This window comes from Microcaecilia unicolor, chromosome 1, assembly GCF_901765095.1.
Source record: "Microcaecilia unicolor chromosome 1, aMicUni1.1, whole genome shotgun sequence".
NCBI lineage: Eukaryota > Metazoa > Chordata > Amphibia > Gymnophiona > Siphonopidae > Microcaecilia > Microcaecilia unicolor.
In genome coordinates, this window is record NC_044031.1 from 210,293,476 (window position 1) to 210,313,318 (window position 19,843).

The 19,843-nt window shown below is 40.5% G+C and overlaps 1 protein-coding gene across 1 annotated transcript in view; it reads right to left on the reverse strand.

Annotated features, from left to right (window-relative positions):
- Positions 1–19,843, reverse strand: part of POU6F2 (POU class 6 homeobox 2) — a 768,824-nt gene that overhangs the window by 364,136 nt on the left and 384,845 nt on the right. Inside the window, exons 3-4 of the mRNA XM_030190008.1 lie at positions 6,329–6,420; positions 4,167–4,395 (exon numbers count right to left, since the gene is read on the reverse strand). Coding sequence (XP_030045868.1) covers positions 4,167–4,395; positions 6,329–6,420 — 321 coding nt within the window. The remainder of the gene's footprint in view (positions 1–4,166; positions 4,396–6,328; positions 6,421–19,843) is intronic.

Consider the following 19,843-nt stretch of genomic DNA (forward strand, 5'->3'; position numbering starts at 1 on the left):
GTCAATACTTTAAAAACTATCAACAGAATCTTATAGTGGATCTTAAAATCCAATGGCAACCAGTGCAGTGAAATTAAGGTGCTCATTTTCAAAAGAGAAAAACAACTCAAAAGTGGCACAAAGTGCCAGATGGGCATTTTCAGGAGAAAACACCTAAGTTGTGATTTTCAAAACTCAGATTTGGGATGGTTTTCTCCACGATTCATCTAAATCACAAAGAGGCATGCTGGGGGCATGTTTTGGGTGGGATTTGGGCGGGCCCAGAATTTGGATATTTTCCTGGGATAATGGATCAAGATAAAAACATTTAGGGCAAAAATTGGGATTTTTTTTATCTGGACCTGTTTCAATCACAACTAAGTCACAAAACGTTGCCCTAACTAACCAGCTGACCACTAGAGGGAATAAGGCATGACCTCCCCTAATCTTCCCAGTGGTTACTGATCCTCTCCCCCCCCCCCCCCCCCACTCCCCAAGATGACTGTTTCACATATGACAGCCATTCCTATTACAACAGCATGCTGGTCCCAGGAGAGGTCTAGTGGTCAGTGCAGTGGACTGTAGAGAAAGAGACCCAGGTCCATATCCTACTCTATAACACTTATGGTGGAAATTGTAAGCCTTCCAAACCAACCTACCTATAGATAGGAGACACCCACAGGCCTGAGGGCTTTTGTAGTGGTGTACAGTTAAGTACAGTATTTTTTTAAATGCTTCTTTAGGGCTCACAATAAAAAATGAGGGTATTAAGGTAGGATTTGTACCTGGGTCCCTTTATGTAAAGTTCACTGCACTGACCAATAGGCTGCCCCTCTGCTCTACTGGGATGTCTGGTGTGGCCAGTTTACTAGGAATGGTGCCGCATCCCAATGGCTTCTTTTTGTGCGTTTTTCTCTAGGACACTTGGTTTTTTAATAGTACCTACAGAAATATGTATTGAGCAGAAAAACATCTGAAAATGAGAGAGTTTCAAAACAAAAAATAGACTTTTCTGGTTCGAAAATTGCTATGTTCAGGATGAGAACTTTAGACATTTTCACCAAAGTGTCTACAATTGAACTTGGAAGTCATATCAGAAATGTCCCTCTATGTATGTATATATGTAACTTTGAAGCAACAAGTACAGAAGAACAATGAGCCCCCTGCACAGGTAATCCAGCCAAACGAATAACGATAAGGAGACAAGAAGGATGATGACAAAAAGAGAACTCTTTGAGTCCATCAGACTCTTTTCAACATCATCAGTGGCGTTCCTAGGGGGGCTGGCACCCGGGGCGGATCGCCAATGCGCCTCGCCCCCCGGTGCAGCGCCCGCCCGATGCAGCGCAGACCCCCCCCCCCCCCGGCGAAAGGACACCCCTGCGAAGGAACCCCCCCCCGCCGGGTGAACGCCCCGGGGGGGGGGGGGGGGCGCGCGTGCCTGTCCTCTATTGTTCCATGCTTCTTCTCTGCCCCGGAACAGGTTACTTCCTGTTCCGGGGCAGAGAAGAAGCATGGAACAACGGAGGACAGGCGCGCGCGGCACCCCCCCCCCCGGCGGCATGCACCAGGGGCGGACCGCACTCACCGTCCCCCCCTAGGAACGCCACTGGTCATCATCCTTCTTGTCTCCTTCACTGTTTTTGTTTGACTACATGTAACTGGAACAGTTCATGAGCAGGGACATGCTTTTTTATTATGCTTGTTTCGTCATTAAGATTTCAATATCCTGCTACACTAAAGAGCTTCTCCATTCACTTTTTAGAAACACTTGCTTTTATCCTGTGCTGCTTCTGCATTATCTTAATCTCCCTTTGCCTATTTTACAATGCACACTCACATTTTAAACAAGCTTTTACATTAGTTATGCCTTTTCATTTATGATTTATGAATGACAGATTGCTGTGTGCAACTTAATGGCATGAGGGAGACATTAGTTTAAACCATAGAGTAAAAACCATTTCAGCTACAAGAGAGGTCTGTTGATATCAAGCTTTAAACCATGCAGGAGATAAAGTCAGGGTGCCAACAGGTGCTTGTTCAACACATTAGCAGTCTTTCTTTCCCCCTGCTGTAAGCTCCTGCTGGTGGAAGCAATCTGTCAAGTCATCAGCAACAACTGGAAATTTAATCACTTAGAAAATGTTTAGTGTGCCACGCAGAGCAGTCACTAAGAGAGCTCCCATTTTCTCTGTAGAAATAGAACCTTGGCAGAGGTGTTCTAAAATGTTTCTCCCATTTTGTGCCTGTTGGAAAACATTTGACTCTTTATTTTTAGAAGCTGTATCTTCAAAAACAGGGTAAACAAAAAAAAAACATTTCTAGAGGCCTACAGATTCATGAACTCTACCATTTCAACTCTATACTGTTTTAGGCCCCCTTTTACCAAGCTGCAGCAAAAGGGGGCCTGCGTTGGCATCGGCATGTGTTTTACACACGCGCCAAGGCCCCCTTTTACCACAGTTCATAAAAAGGCCGGTCTCGCTTTCCTACAGGAAATGGTCGGGCAGCAAGTAAAGCACTTGCCGCATGGCCATGTCAGGGGGAGCCCTTACCGCCACCCATTGAGGTGGCAGTAAGGACTCCCGCGCTAACCCGGCGGTAACCGGGCAGCAGACAGCACTGCCTGATTACCGCAGGGTAGTATCCGGCACTACAAATCTGCATAGTGCCGGAAATGACAGTGTGGTAGGGGTGGGAAGTACTGTCGGGCTTCTGCGGTAGTCCGGCAGTACTTCCTAAATAGCGAGCGGTAAGCCCACGTTGGGCTTACCGTCGCTTAGAAAAAGAGCCATAATGAAACACTGGAGAGGATGGGGTCCCATCAAAGGAAACTCCAGTCCAAAAACAGCAGAAGAGCTCTCACGGCGAAGCAAAGTGCAAGGAGGAAAAGCAGGGGGGTGACACGATGACTTTCAGTGGGCAGATTGATACAAATACAAACTTTACTGAAATAAAGTTTGTGTTTGTATCAGTCTGTCCACTGGAAGTGATTGAGTCACCCCTCACTTTTTCTCTTTGCACATGTGGGTACTATGGGTGCTTGTGCACCCACAATATTGAGCAAACTTCCTTCATTTTGTAATTTCCTCTGTGTGTAGCACTCCCCCTAAATCATTTTGAAAAGTTGGATCCCATGGTTTTCATTATATCAATTTTTCTGATAACAAGGCCTATAGACTAAATTTCATTCCTGAGCACTCACTTGCAGGAAAGCTATGACAACAATTACTAAAAGGAGTAAGGCATAATGGAAGAGAGTAGTTAACATAAAGCATGTCAATCAGTCCTTTGGCTAATGCTTATTAGGCACATGAATTACAAAGCAAGACTTTTAAAAGAGCTACTTTTCAGCTTCTCAAAGGCAAGGAAAATATGCCCTAAAGTTAACAAAAGTTGGGTTCACATGCAAATCCGGTTGTATTCTAGATTTGCATGTGCAATTTAATTACCTAACAAGCCAATCAGTGCCTATAATTGCCACTTAACCAGCAATTATTGATACTAATTGGCATTAATTAGAATTTATTCACACAACTTGCTAGGCATATTCTGTAAAGTGCAGGTAAATTCTAATTCAGGGTGCCAAAAAGGGGGAATGGCCATGGGCGGACCATAAGCATTCCGAAAATCTATGCACATGGTTATAAAATACACCTGCTCTGCGCCTTAGGCGCCGGTATTTACACCGAGTTTTACTTGGTGTAAGTGGACGCACCTAGAGTTAGGTGCACGCATGGCCTCTAGGCATATTCTATAAACCAGATAGGTGTATTGTATAAAATGTGCCTAATCTAAGCGGGGTTTACAGAATATGCCTAGGTGGAAATATTTTCCGCATCGATTTCTCAGGCACCATGTATAGAATCTAGTTGCCTGTAGCAGATATTTCAAAGACTTTTTCCTAAAATCAACCACAACAACAAAAATCCTAGCAAGAGCTTAAAAGCATGAAGCAAACCCATGTTGCCTAGATACATTAAAACTCCTGCTTAGTTTTCTCAAGTATACAGAAAATTACTGTGACTTCAGCCAGGAATGGCCTGGCAAATGATAGCTTTAAACCTCTGCTTAGATATTCTTCTTAGAAGCAATCATTTTATTGTTAACAAACACAGAATAGGATGCTCATGAAGTCCCCTCTCCCCCTCCAAAAAAAAAAAAAACCAACATGTTTTTAATCTTACCTTGTAGATTTTGCAATGGCAAAGTCATGATGCCTCCTGCTGCAGCTGCTGCCACCAACCCCTGGATGTTGGTCAGATTTGCTGTAGGCAGAGTCAGAACCAGTCCTTGTTGGCCTCCCAATTGTCCGGCCATGTTGAAAGGAATAAGGATAGGCTGGTTGAGGCCTGGCGTGCCCCCTGGCATCACCCCTGCAACTGCGGAGGCTAACTGGTGTGCCGTCAGCAGCGACTGAAAGAGATGCACAAGAGTTTCTTCCTGCATTTCTTTTATTATTATTATTATATTTTATTGAACAATTTTCACAATTACAACAGGGAAAAAAAGGACAACAACCAACACTAAGAAGAAACAACCAACAACCTAATAATGAGCAATGTGTGATAATAGTAAGAAAGAAAAAAGAATTATATATATTACTGTGTACGAAGAAGGTAAGAGTATAAATAATAATGTCTAAGAAAATAAATAGGACATATCAATTTCTGACAAGGGATAGAAAATTATCTAATGTTTTTCATATAGATTTTTGCCTACTACTGATAGATTGATTAATTTCTAGTATTCTTTCAAATTTTCTGTATATGATGATCCAGTTCTGAAAACAGATAAATGGGAGTTGTCTTTCCAGTGATTAACTATTAATTTTGAGCAATGGAAATTAAAAAGTCAAATAATAATTTATCCAAATCTCCAAATAATGCTGTTGTTTTTTTTTTTACTAAGCTGTGCTAAAAGGTGGCCTGTGCTATGACTAGTGTGTGAGTTTCCCCACTTGCTGAGGCCAACTTTAGTGCAGCTGTAAAATGGCCATGTTCATTTCCTCAATTACTGGCTACATGCTAATTTCCCAATTAGCACGTGGCCATAAGCGTGTGAGCCCAAAGCAACACCTATTTAGTAGGTAGAAAGGGCTCATGTGTTAACCGTGCACTAATCAGTAGGCGCACAGCAATTTAGTTGTGCTAACCAATTTTGCACTTTGCACGATTATTCTCCACCTCCCAAACACGCCCCGAGTGCTAAAAATTTTAAAGTATTTTTTAGAGCTTGGAAAGCCTGCGCAGATGACAACATTACCATGGAACACCTGAGCACACCCCCTGGTAGTACATTTTCCTGCATGGTAAGCATGTGTTAGTGCTTACCGTCACTTAGTAAAAGGACTCCTATATGTTTAAGAGAACTGTATTCTTAGAGGTGTAAGATTGAATGAATAGACAGCAGCTGTTCCAATCATGTCACGGCAGCTGTATATGAAAAAACATGCAACCTTCAGTTTAACTAAATAAAGAATTTCTCAAGACAGGCATTTGACCCTCACAAATAGTCCCAGGAGTCGTAAAGCTGGAGACTGAACTTTATGTGTACCAGATCGAATCCAAATGATTTTGAGAGTTGAGAAACCCGAGCCGTGTCAGGTGAAAATACTGATTAGCAAGGATTGTGTGTCTTGGAATGTGTTGTGACTGTACGTACGGACCTCACTTTGCATTATTATACGGTTTGCCACAAATGACAATTTGGATTCATGAATTCAGGGATGCTACATCTAAACCCAGCTCTTCTTTGTTTTCCCAGTCTTATCCTGACAACTGCTAAACTACAAAATGAATGATTGTGAAGAGCAGTCTGATTTCAGGATTTCAGTGCACGAGGGCTGCCTGGTGCACTTAGGTTAAGACATCACACATTTGCTTCCCACTCCGTATCCCTGGTTTCATATCGAGAGTACTCACATCTGCTTTGCTCTGTACTGACTGTATACTTAATAGATACAAGGGAATCACTTTAGTTTTATCAATACATGGCTATATATGGACCTTTCCCAATGTCAAACTCATTGTTAAACTTGCATTTTAAAAACAACTGTATAGAGGTTTTTAAAAAATCTCTTAATCTTATAATACAATCTTTAACCTTTGTTGTTAAGACAAATTAGGAAATATAAACATAATTAATTTTAATTTTTCCCTAAAACAATAACATCTTCATTAAACAAAAATAGTATGCACATTTTACTTCTATGTACAATAATGCTAATTTCAGGCAAAAACATTTATTTTCCTATTGCCTATTTTGCTCTTTCCCATAGTAGCTGATCTTGAATATATCTATAATTTAACTAGACTTATTTTTTAATGCAAGAGATAAATGTACTTACCTGGGGCCCAACAGGGAATCCTTGGTGTGACTGGCTGGGCTGGTGCTTGTCAGCTGTTCCTGTATCAGAATGAACGGTATTTCCTCTGGCCCCTGGAATGCAAAGAGAGGCTCTACCTTAATACGTAGCCTGGGAGAAGAGCACATTCTATCCTTCTGTGATGTCACATAACAGCAAGCTGAAAATTATATCCTTAAGTGGTTTATCAATAAGCCAAGCACTCGAATCACTTATCTGCTGCATAAATTATGCTAATGTGCATTCAGACCAGCCAGTTCATTCATGGCGATACAGCTGCCTGACAACACTGCTACTGAAGCTATCATCAGCTCAGCTTATGCGACTTGCATTAGACATTGCTTTACATATGACTGTCCCTTCTATGTGTGTGTATGTATGTGTTTGCTGGAATATTTTTTATGCTTAGGCAAGCAATAGCCATTCTAATTTCTCAAAGCAGAAACAGTGTGAAAAATGAATGAGTAACCCTTTTCTATGTCATGTTATCATTTGGAACCACTTTGTATATTATCTAATTTTTTTTTTTTTACTAATCCAGTCTAACCTACAGATAGATATAAGGTGAGTTTTAGAAGCATACTATTCCCAAACTTTGCTCATCTCTGTGTTCTGATAAAATTGTCTACACCAGGTCCCCAAACCCGGTTCTTGTGGGCTACAACTCAGTCTGCTTTTCAGGATTTCTATAATGAATATAAATATAATTGTAAAAAAAAAAGAAAGAAAAAGAAGATAAAATTACACTTTTTCTATTGGACTACCATTTTTGACTAGCTTTCGAAGGCAATGGGCTCAATTCTATAAATGGCGCCTTAAAATCAGCGCCAAAAAACCACACACTTACCCCCGGATTCTATATAGTGCATAAATCTAGGCATATTCAATAACTACACGTGTAAATTAATTGTTTTAACTAGGTGTTAAGCATTGTTAACCGCTCTTAACAAGCAATAACGAGCACTAAATGAGAATTTACGCTCGTACATCGCTAAGCATATTCCGTAATGTACTGCGCCAAAATTCGAATGTGCACAGGCAAAAAGGGACGTGCATAGGGGCATGGAAATGAACATTTAATGGGCATTTCAAAATCTATGCGCATTGTTATAAAATATGGGCCAGTGAACATAAATCTATGAGCAGGGATTTACACCAGCTTTTTATTGGCATAAATGGATGCGCGTAGATTTACATGCAAGAACTATGCCTAAGCGTATTCTAAATACCACGTGTAGATTTATGCACGGTATTTAGAATATGCTTAGGTGTAATTGCCTAACGTGCATTAATTTTAGGCGCCATATATAGAATCTGGCCCTTAGGCGGAGATACGTGCGTAACTTAATTGGTGTAACAAGGCAATCAGCATTTTTAACAGCACTAAACAAGCAATAATGAGCATTAATTGGCAATTATCACAATTTATGCATGGACATCGCTAAGCATATTCTATAAAGAACTGTACCTAAATTGCAAAGTGCACAGTTCAAAATAAATGTGCGCAGCTTAAAAGTGGTGTGTTTATGGGCGTATTTATGGATGTTTCGTGGATGTTCCAAACTTTCTGCATGTAAATAAAGAATACAGGTCAGTGTGCCTAAATCTACGTGCACAGATTTATACCATGTTTTTATTGGCGTAAATGGGTGAGCATAGATTTAGGCGCTACACTATCAACTAAGCGTATTATATACACTGTGCCTAAATCTTATAGAAAACGCTTAGTTCCATGTGGATTTTTTAGGCACCATATATACAATCTGGGGGTTAGCGTGATTCTATAAACTATGTATAAATTTTGATGTAGTTGTAGAATATGCTTACACACCATTCTTGCAACTAAAATTTAGGTGCACCCATTTAGGCCACCGAAAACCAGGCCTAAATACTTGCGCCTAACTTAAGTACAGACCGGGTGTATTCCATAATAGTGCGCATATTTTTTTTGAAACACCCACAACCCACCCATTCCACACCCATGGCCTTGCCCCCTTTTTCAGCTGCACAGATTAGAATTTACATGCACTGTGTTATAGAATATGGCTAAAATGTTGTGCGCGTAAATTCTAATTAAAGCCAATTAGTGCTGCTAATTGGTTATGTACCAATTATTGGCACTGAATGGCTGGTTAATCAATTAAGTTGTACATGCAATTTAGCCATGTGGCCAAATTAGTGTGCACAACTTAAGGTGCCATTTGCAGAATTTGGGGGAATACATTCTTTAGGTTAGAAAGAAGATATTGCCATTGAACGTTAGTCAAAAAGGGCCAGATTCAGTAAATGATGCCCAAAGTTAGGTGCCATTATCATCCATGCTAAGGTAGCATTCTGTAATGAGTGCTGTGCACAGTGTGCCCTTTCCAGAATACGAGTATGGCACGCTTTTCATGCTTAACTATGGGAGAGATGGCCAGATATTTCAAACAGATCAAGTGTGTAAGATGTGTTAAAATATTACAATTTCATGATACTAAAATACTAAATATTACAAATCTGAATTATTAACAACTTGAAAGAGAGTATGGTTGGATCAATGAAGAATTTGGCCACTGTTGAGTTAAAGTTTTATATTCATGGGCCGTCTGAGGATCCTCTTACTGTTCAAACTACAATTTGGGGTGATGGGATTATATTGAAACATTTTGACTACGCCCATCACTGGTGAAGATATTGAGACACAGTTGTGATAAACTATGGGCATGAGCACTTATGCCTGCCAAAAGCGGGTATAAATGCTCATCCGACTGATGGCAGTTAGGTGTGCAAATCTAGGCATTCTATAACATCGCATCTAATATCTGGGATCGCCCCTGACCCATCCATACTTCCCTTGGCCATACCCACTTTTGGGTTGTGCGCTATGAAATTTAGGTGCACATGTTATAGAGTAGAGTGTGGGGCAGATCTGCTCATAACTCCTAATTACTGCCAATTATGTGCTTGTTAACATCAATTATTGATTGTTAATGCCTAATTGATGAATTAGTTTATATGTGTATCTGGGATCTGTGCCCAAATTTGGATGACCTATATAGAATCTGAGGGAAAATATATTAAGGGGCCCTTTTACAAAGAGCCAGTAAGCCCAAAGTGGGCTTACCGCACACTAATTCGGAACTACTGCTGGCCCAATGCGGCCACCGGTGGTAGTTCCACCTTAAGCACTGGAAAAAAAATGTTTTATAGAGCGGAGCTAACCTGGCAGTAATCGTGCATCACCACATACTGCCCAGTTATCTCTGGGTTACCACGGGAACCCTAACCACCATCTCAATGGATTGTGGTAAGAGCTTCCCCATGCATGGCCACGCGGTAAGAATAATCTTACCGCATGGCCATTTTTAGGGGCTTTTTACACACTGCGGTAAAAAGGGCCCTGGTGCACAGGAAAAATGTCCCCTGTTCTACCGTAGGGCCCTTTTTCCTGCAGTTTAGTGAAAGGATCCCTAAGTTAGTTTAATAAAAAAAAGTATCATTGTATCTTCTTTTTTTGTTTTATTTTTCAGTATTTCTATTTATTACCTTTAAATGTGGTCTTACACAGCTACCAGACTAACTTATCCACAATGAATATGAGATCTCTTTGCATTTACTGCCTCAATTGTATACAAATAGATCTCATGTATATTGTTGTGGAAATCCTGTAAACCTGAAAGGATTTTGGCCTCCAAGAACTGAGTCTGGGGACCCCTTATCCACACTGTAGTGACTTGATTTAGGCACACCTGAGACCCTTCTACAAAAGTTACAATTAGAAGGTAATTAGATCCTGGTTAAATTTCTTAGGTGATCTGCACTTAGGCCAATTTCTATTTAACATATTTATAAATGATTTGGAAAACAGAACGACAAGTGAGGTGATTAAATTTGCAGATGACACAAAATTATTCAAAGTTGTCAAAGTATATGCGGATTGTGAAAAATTGCACGAAGACCTTAGGAAACTGGAAGACTGGGCATCCAAATGGGAGATGAAATTTAATGTGGACAAATGCAAAGTGATGCACATTGGGAAGAATAATCCGAATTATAGCTACCTGATGCTAGGGTTCACCTTAGCAGTCAGCACTCAAGATCTAGATGTCATTGTAGACAATATGCTGATATCTTCTGCCCAGTGTACGACAGTGGCCCAAAAAGCAAACAGGATGCTAGGAATTATTAGAAAACAGAAGCAAAATAAGAATATTATAATGCCTCTGGATTGCTCCATGGTGCAACCTCACCTTGAGTATTGTGTTCAGTTCTGGTCGTTGTATCTCAAAAAAGATATAACGGAATTAGAAAAGGTTCAAAGAAGAGCAACCAAAATGATAAAGGGGATGGACCTTCTTCCATACAAGGAAAGGTTAAAGAAGTTAGAGCTCTTCAACTTGGAAAAGAGATGGCTGAAGGGGATATGATTGAAGTATATAAAATCCAGAGTAGTGTAGAACGGGTAGAAGTGAATTGATTTTTCACTCTTTAAAAAGTACAAAGACTAGGAGACACTCAATGAAATTATATGGAAATACTTTTAAAAGAAATAGCAGGAAATATTTTTACACTCAAAGAATAGTTAAGCTCTGGAACTTGCTGCCAGAGGATGTGGTAAATGCAGTTAGCGTATCTGGGTTTCAAAAATGTTTGGATAAGTTCCAGGATGAAAAGTCTATAGTCTATTAATGAGAAACAGAGGAAGCCACTGCTTGCCCTGGGATTGGTAGCATGAAATGTTGCTACTATTTGGGTTTCTGCCAGGTACTTGTGCCATGGAGTTTCCACTATTGGAAACAGGATACTGGGCTAGATTGGCCATTGGTTTGACCTAGTACTGCTATTCTTAAAACATAGTGCAAGCTAATGGAATGCCATGAAGTTTAGCTCAACGTAAGAAAGACTGTTTTGCTACCAGTGCAGGGAGTAAGAAGGAATATTTTGCCTTTATTGTGCAAGGACAAGGTCCCCGGTTGTTGTGCATTCAGCTTTTAGCAAGTTTTTATACACTCAACAACTAAAGATTGAATGAGGCCTGATGCAGGCGCTGTGCGCTGACACATGGCCCATGTCAGGTCAATGATGAAAGATTAATGTACAAAATTTATGCAATTAAAGGACTTGTCCCGCTTTTGAAGGCATCTAGTACATTTTCTGTTTTTTGGACATTGTTCTATACTTTTGACCCTTTCTGTGTTGTTTCTTGGACATAGTATAGCTCTATCAAACAGGTACAAACTAGATTTGGGCAGAATTTGTTTCCCTGAAAAGTGTGTGATGACATGAGAGGTCAGTCATTGACCTCTTCAAGCTACCTGTTGACCGATTTTTGCTAACTACGCATGTTTGGCCTGTATTATTTTAAACATTTTATGCCAAAATAGGTAGTGAGGGGCAGTTAACAAGATTAGCAAGTGTTATGTTACTAATCAGTAATACATGTATGCACTAACAAGCCATGTGTATAATATCCTGGGTTGTACTTATGGAAATCACAATATAGTAATACTATATAAGGTGTAGCACAATGCTTTGTAATTCAGACAGGGAATCTCTCATCGCTGATACAATAAACACTCTTATAATGTTATGGGAACTGGTTATTTAATTCCCTACCAATGTTTGTGGATCTGGAGACTTTGAATTGGACTGATTCGGATTGCCTAGGGATACTGTTTACCACTTAGTGCCAGGTAAGAAAATTTGTTCTTACTACGGTGCTGTGTATGGCTGGTTTTTCTCTATGGTCCCCTCATGCCTCTTGAATTCTCACTTTTCTTTCCTCCTGCTAGTACAAAGTCAATATAGCATTATAAAAACTTTGAGGGCGGGGTATTTAACTGATTAATTTGGCCAAATATTTCTGCTTGCACATTTGTTACTTTCATTTCATCGCTGGGACTGTTTCTGCTCTTATCTCAGTGTTTCACTCTCAGGGTTGGTTCAGGGATACTCTTCTTTCCAGTCTGAAGGATCCTCAAGCTTTCCTGTTTGCAGGGCTCCCGGATCTGTCCCATCAATGGCTAAGCAGAAAACCTACCCTCCGGGATCTTGAAAGCCTATTCAGTTGAAGCAGTTGATGTTGGAAGCCTGTGGATTCCAGCCCCTGGCAGACATTTGTCAGCTCTGGGCTTGATGCTGGAAGTGTCTTCCCAGTAAGTGAAGATGTGAGAGGGGCCTTGGAAGGTTTCCTTGTACCATTGGCTGACTTTTCAGGAACAGCACAGCTTCTGTGTGAACTGCGGCAACTTAGAAAACCCACAATGGTCACTATAGACAAATTATGGATGGCATTACAGCGAGTAGATGATTCTCTTCAGGTACATTGAGCTCAAATTTCTTCAGGAATTTAGATCTGTTCAGATTAAGGAAAGAGATGCACTACAGAAGAGACTAGAATATTTAGAAAACCAAATTGCAAGAACAATTTACATTTTTGAAAAAATATTTTAAAGAGGGTATGCCTGAATCTAATTTGTCCTCTGTTGTTAGGGTAGTATTTCTATTTCTATTGTGGACTCAGGAACAGCAGCTGGTGGTCGAGAGGTGGTTCGGGAAGAATTCCTAAATTTGACCGAATTTTTGGAAACATCTTTGGAGACTTTAACAACTAAAGCTACACTCTTGGCCACGTTTGTTTTTGAAGACTTTAATACTGCACTTCAACCTAACTTTAGGCATATTCCTGTATTCTTTATGGTGTAAACAGAGTTTTCCAGACTTTTCTAGGATGACACAAGTCAGATGCAGGGAATTCTTGGGGTTTAAACCAAGAGTCCTTGCCCTGGAAGTTTCATTCTTACTTAAATGTCCTTGGCTTTTTTTTTTTTTTACAGGCAATAGAATCTCCAAATGTTATTATTTCCTGCCTCTAGAAGCTCCTTGTTTCACTCGGGTCCCTAGTCTCAATCAGTCAAACCTCTCTTAAGAAAGCCAATGTCCAGTCTGAATGGCTTGTACTGAAGAAAATCTTTAAGGGAGACTTTCAACACAATCTGGACGCTAAAAGATTAACCAGGGCAGTATGTTGGCTGATTCCTTGATTTCTCTATGTAGACCTACAAGACACCTTTTTTAAAACTCCTGAAACTCTTGTTAGGCTAGTGGACATTCTTCATCAGCTTTTGTTTCTCCTCTGTAGACCCCAAAATACCTTAGGTATCTTGTTCCCTCTAACATTGGGCTTCTGACTAGCTTTAAGCTACCAGCCTTACATTCCTCTTTAAGATCCTTGAACTTCTTTTTCTGCTTGGTTCACTGAACCATCCCTACACTTTCTCTCTGCCTCCTAGAGCCCCCTCCTTTGGGATCTGTGGAATATAGAGTCAAACGATGTGGCCACTATCTCCAAACACCTGACCTCCAAGTCCAAGGACCACACCCCTAGAGTCTAGGCACTCCCCCTGAACCCCAGCCATTCCCAAGGATGGGGAAAAAGAAGGACAATGTCTCCTTCTTCAACAAAGGATTTATGTTGTCATATTGCATCACAATTCCTCCCATTTAAGGCAGGGAAATTTACATCAACAGTCCCACTATCACATACTGCTAACAGAGATTGGGATTCTGTGGCCACAACTAGAAAGTGAAATTTATTGCCCCCTTACACTTAGATACATTAAAGCTGAGAGTTCATGATGGAACTGGTTTTGGGAAGCATTATTGTTAGAGGGTGCTGGAAATCATGGCTTCAGAAGAAGAGCAAGCTGTCACCTCTTTATGATTTCCTCTTTCTCACTGGACTTTTGTTTGATTGCTGGCCATTAAGGTAGACAGAAGTATTGATTTCTGTTTGAAGAACCTTTACTGTGCACCTGGGCCTGAGAAGAGTGGCAGTGAAATCTATACAACTCCACAGTAGTGAATAAAGGGACTGGCCTGCAAGTGTTTTTTTGTTGTTGGTTTTTTTTTGGGGGGGGGGAGGGGGGTTATATATAGAAATACCACATTCTGTGATATTAAGAACTGTTTTGTTTTAGTTTATGTACACGCTATCTTAAAATGCTGGAGAAGGAAAAAAAGAGCGGGGAGGCCTCTCCGAGATAATTTGATTTTGTCAGAGGAAAGAAGCAATAAAAATCATACAAGTTGTAAATGCTATCTTTTTTCAGCGATTAACTTAAAATATCTGTGACCAGCTTTTCATCCTTCAATGCCAAATTGCACTACCCAAATCTACAAATAAATTAAAGATTGTGTTAAAGTGGTAGCATTTGTTTTCAAAGCTGCAAAGCAGGCTTGTTCAAATTCAGTCCTTGAAGGTGACAAACAGTCTAGGTTTTAAGGATATGCCTAATGAAGATGCGTAAGAGAGATCTGCATACAATGGAGGTAATGGGCATGCAGATCTCTCTTATGCATATTCATTACAGACACGCTTGTTTACAGTCCTTGAGGACTGAACTTGGACAAGCCTGTTGTAAAGCATTGTAAGGTATAAGAATGGAATTGGGAGATGGAGTGTTCATAAATGAATAAGAAAATGATGAGGAGGACTGTGTCTAGAAATGGTTGAGGAAACAAATGTTCCCGTTTCATCTCTTTAAAGCTTTCAAAGTGTTTGATTGTAATTTCTTTTTATTTTGAAAGTCTTTTTAAAAAATTTGAAACTCACTTCTCTATAAAATATGTACCTGTTTAAGGACAAACGGTAATGGAACCCATAAGGGAAGAGATAATACTGAACCTCATTCTTATGAATGTTCAAAGTGTCTCTAATGTCCAGTGGGTACCCACCTGAGCGCTAGTTATTACTGGATGGTATAGAATGGTTTAACAAGATGACAAGAAGTTGCAGCCAAGTCAAAGTCCTGGATTTCAGAAACAGTAATTTTGGTAAAATGGAAAGTTACCTAGAGGAGGAACTAACAGAGCAGAAGGAAGTAAAAGTAAAATAGAAGAACAGTTGAATAAGCTAAAATGAGCTATAAAAAAATCAGCATATTTTTATGTTAAGAAAGTAAGGAGGTGTAGTAAAAGATGGAATTTTACCAAACCTTCCTGCCATATCTCAATACCGTGAGACTACAGCTAGGCATCACCAGTGCTATTTTGAACTCTATGCTAATAGGGGCAAGAGTGACTGGGGATTATTCTTTAAGGAGGATGTCTTCGGGGAAAGGATCTTTAAGATGGATGTCTTCAGGGGAGGGGAAGGTAGAAGCACCCTTCATCTCTAAGATGCTCTGGGCCCTTTAAGATGGTGCCTGGGAACATTGGCTTGTAGGTTAATTGAATCCTGCAACACTTCATTGTTCTGCAATAAAAAAGAATAGGTCCTTTAGTGAATTCTCCAGAACTATCCTAGACATATTTTGCCCGATATTAAAACCATTTAACCATCCAGGAATGGCTCCTGGCCAGTTAAATGGCACTTAAATGGCTTTTTGGCAATATTCAGTGGGAGAGCCAGTTATCTCCATCTGAACATTGACGGTTTGCGCATATCATGTAATACACTCAGCTATCCGCCGATATTCAGCACATCGCTGGCTAGGTTTGGTGGCCAAATTAGCCTTCAAAATATCAGAACTATCTTTGGCCGTTTTAAACTTAATTGGCCAGTGCTGAATATCGGCTTGGCTGGTTACATTTAAACTGGCCAAAAAACACCAGGATATTCAATTTTGATCACCAGAAACAGCCCGGCATTGAATATCCAGGCTCAACATCAACCATGGGAGGCAGCCCAGCTATCTCCCGTGATCTGAATATCAGCCCCATCTTGTCCAGTTCCATGGCTTGGCCCATTTTCCATTCTCCTAGTTCCAGAAAGATACACTGTCAATAAACAGCACCCCCCCCCCCCTTTCCAATAAGCAGTGCTCCATGCTAATGGATACCACACAAGTATTTGTTTAGCATTTCTGTTTTATCCTTGCCTCCCTTTACACATTTCTCCACATCTCATTTCAGTTTTACCACTGTAGCTTTGCACTTCCTTCTTTCTTCTGCTGGCCATTTAAATGGTTGCCTGGGGCTATCGGGGATACTCAGTGGCATTTAACCGGTTAGTGCTGCAGAATATCACCACTAACCAGTCATCCTCTAACTGGCTAGGGCAGGGCATGGGTGGAGCACAAACCTAACTGGTTAGTGGCGATTTTCAGCCTGGTAACCAGCTAAGTAACTGCATAAAGAGCCCCTTTTATCAAGCGGTGGTGAAAGGAGCCCTGCGGTGACGGTGCACAGGTATGCTGCTCACCAAAGCCTCCTTTTACCGCAACCCAGAAAAAGAAAATTCTGGGTGGGGGATAGATATAGCCCATGGTAACCAGCCAGTGCACAGCGCTACCCAATTACTGGCGGGTAAGCTCCTAGCGCAAAAAGTTTTTTAAACATCTAACATGCTGGAAATGATGCATATTGGAAGCAGGCACTACCGCCAGACTCCTGCAGGATCCTGGTGATAGTGCTGAATTGGCAAGCGGCAAAATGGCGGTATAGGTACCGCCGCTTTGTAAAAGGGGCCCAAAGTCAGGACAACTAAAAGGCTATACTAACTTTTTATGGTGAAGTTAACCGGGTGCAGGTCTAAATATCGGCCGGCGCCCGGTTAACTTCTAGGTGACAGCTGAGACCAACTATTGAAGGCCATGAGCCACACATATCCCAGCATTGAATATCTGGGGTCAGTTTAGTCCACATCTTACCACCACAAGCTGAATATTGGCAACTAGTTTTTAAGAAAGAAACCCTGAGAATCCCAAGGCCTTAAGTATAACCTAAGAAACCAGCGAACAATGTCACCAACTACCGCCCCGTCGCCTCCATTCCTCTACTAATTAAATTGATGGAAAACAGGGTGACCTCTCAAATCAATGACTACATACAAAAATTCTCCATTCTACATGATTCACAATCGGGCTTCCGTCTAGCCCACAGCACAGAAACTGTCCTACTCACCCTAATATCCAAATTCAAACAAGAAATTGCATTTGGAAACAACATCCTCCTTCTACAATTCGACTTATCCAGTGCATTTGACATGGTAGATCACAACATACTAACCAAACTACTGGACAAATTTGGAATCGGCGGTAACATTATTAACTGGATAAAAGGATTCATCACCTCAAGATCCCCAGGGTAGAGGGTGGGGGAAGAAGGGAAGAGAGAGAAGAGTGACAGGGAAACAGAGAAGAGATGTGAGATATGGAAAGGGATAAGGACACAAAGGGGCACCACTGGACGGGGGGGGGGGGGGGTAGTGACACAGAGGGGCAATACTGATCACAGCAGGGGATAGGGAAAAAGAGAGGGAAATGCAGGCCAAGGCAAGACAAAGACATAGATGGGGAAACTGTTGAATTTAAGGGCTGAATCGGAACACTTTGAGGGCAGATGCTGAAACTGGAGGAAGGATAGGGACAGGGCTACAGATGGTAGACAGGACGCATAAGGACACATGACGATGGTAGACATGGTGAGAGAAAAATATCAGATGAAAAGAAGACACTGCATAAAACAGAAGACACTGGGACCAAAACAAATAGAATAACTAAATGCTCAGACAACAAATGTAGAAAAAAAGTATTTTATTCAGAATGTATTAATTGGAATATGTCAGCTTTTGGAAATGTGTTTCTGTGATATTTTGCATTTAACTTTCAGTTTCTCTAGTATTGCTGTATGCCAAGTCTGACTTCTTGAGGTAACTTTCCAGTTTGGTATTTTGCCTTCATATCTTTTGATTTCCAGTTACTTGTATCATATCTTTTGTGTCATGTGTTTTTCATGTGTGATCAAGCTGCAGTATTCTGCTAGCATATAGTATCTGCAGTCCTTTTTGTTTTGTTTTCACTAGGTAGTGTATTGGTGTATTAGAGCCTTTTCATGCATAAGGCTGTAGCTCATCAAGTTTAATTGTTCCATAGGTGTGTTGGCTGAGGGCAAGTGGGATGTGTAAGAGACAAGAGAGGCAGACTGACTGCAGGCCTCTATGAATGTGGCATCATCTACAAAATCAGAATTTTAATACATTTGTATGATTTGTTGTCATCTCCGCTTTGCTATTTTTTTTTGTGTGTGTGTGTGTGGGGGGGGGGGGGATATGGAGTTTGTAATACAGAATAGAAGGTGCAGAGTTTTGCTGAGATTATGTTTGATCCAGACTTCACTCCAGAGTCCCACACAAAAGAATTTTTTGAATGATGCTATCAGTTATAATGTTGGGTTTTTTTTTACCTGGTAACTGATTAGCTGGAAGGGGATGATTTCTTTATGCATAGAAGGCCCTGCTGTCTTACTAACTTAAAACTGAGTAGGTTGAACTCAGAGTCCTATCCTTTCACTATCCAGGGTAGCAAGGGAGGCAGAAAATGGAGAAGCTGTTGTGCAAAGTCTTTGGGTAAAAATAGGATTGGGAAAGGATATTTTGAGCTTTTGTGGGGGCGCTGGCTTTTTTGGGAATAACCATAATGAATATGTATGCGATATATATGTATGCAAATGAATATGCTAATATGCCCTGCCCCATCCTTTGCCCCCCCCCCCTCCCAAATGAAACAAACTAAGCCCATGCTGCTCCGTGAAGAACAGAGACTCATTTTGAACTTAAAACGTTGGCACCTCATGACTTGAACACTGATGTAGACTACATACCTTTCCTTTAGGAGGTAATGAGTAGTTATTCAGCATACTTAATCACCCCTTATATAGGTCTTCAATTGGTCTATATACCCTGTTAATATCTAGGTTTTCAAACAACAGGTTCTGCTCCTTAGCATTTCTCTCCACGTAAACATATTGTCCCGGTTAACAGAATAATTCTTTCTCTAGTCTTGAGCAGATGTTTTACACAGTGTAGCTGGGCTGTTTTAAAATTTGTAAGTGACTACTTCTATTTAACCGGCTTTTCTTATAATTATTCCAATAACTGTGTACCAATATACTTTTTTCAGGTCTGGCAGGATCTTTTTTTTTTTTTTTTGCATCTTTTCAACACATCCTTTTACTTCAATAATTGCTCTTATCCCTATAAGGTTTTTTTGGGGGGTTAACATGATTTATGTTCACATGTTTTTACTTGCACTTGCCGTTATCACTGTAGTTTTCCCTCACTGACACACACACAGACTGTCTGGACTTTCTCCCTTCATTGTCTCCTTTGGGGACTTTTTAGCGAATACTAGTCTGCACCATACAGATTATATTTAACACTGTGGTTCACTTTCATACATTCATGGTATGACACTCTTGTTTCTTTGGTACATTTAACTTTCATTTTCTTGTGCATATGTGCTTTTTTTACAAAGATTTTTGGTGCCAATCACCCTAGTCTTCACAAATATAAACACCTGTTTGGCCATGGCGTGTTCTTACTATTCGGCATCAATGCAATTTTGGCTTGCAACCTCCTGAAAAGGTACTTTCTCATCTGTTTACATAGGTCACTTTCTTGGTCGGTACTGTTCTTATTTTGCCCTTCTTTACCTATTGTTGCATTTGTGTCACATGTAGTCACCCGAATTATTAATTTTGTTCACTCCCCTCACATTATTGTGTTTTGTTCTA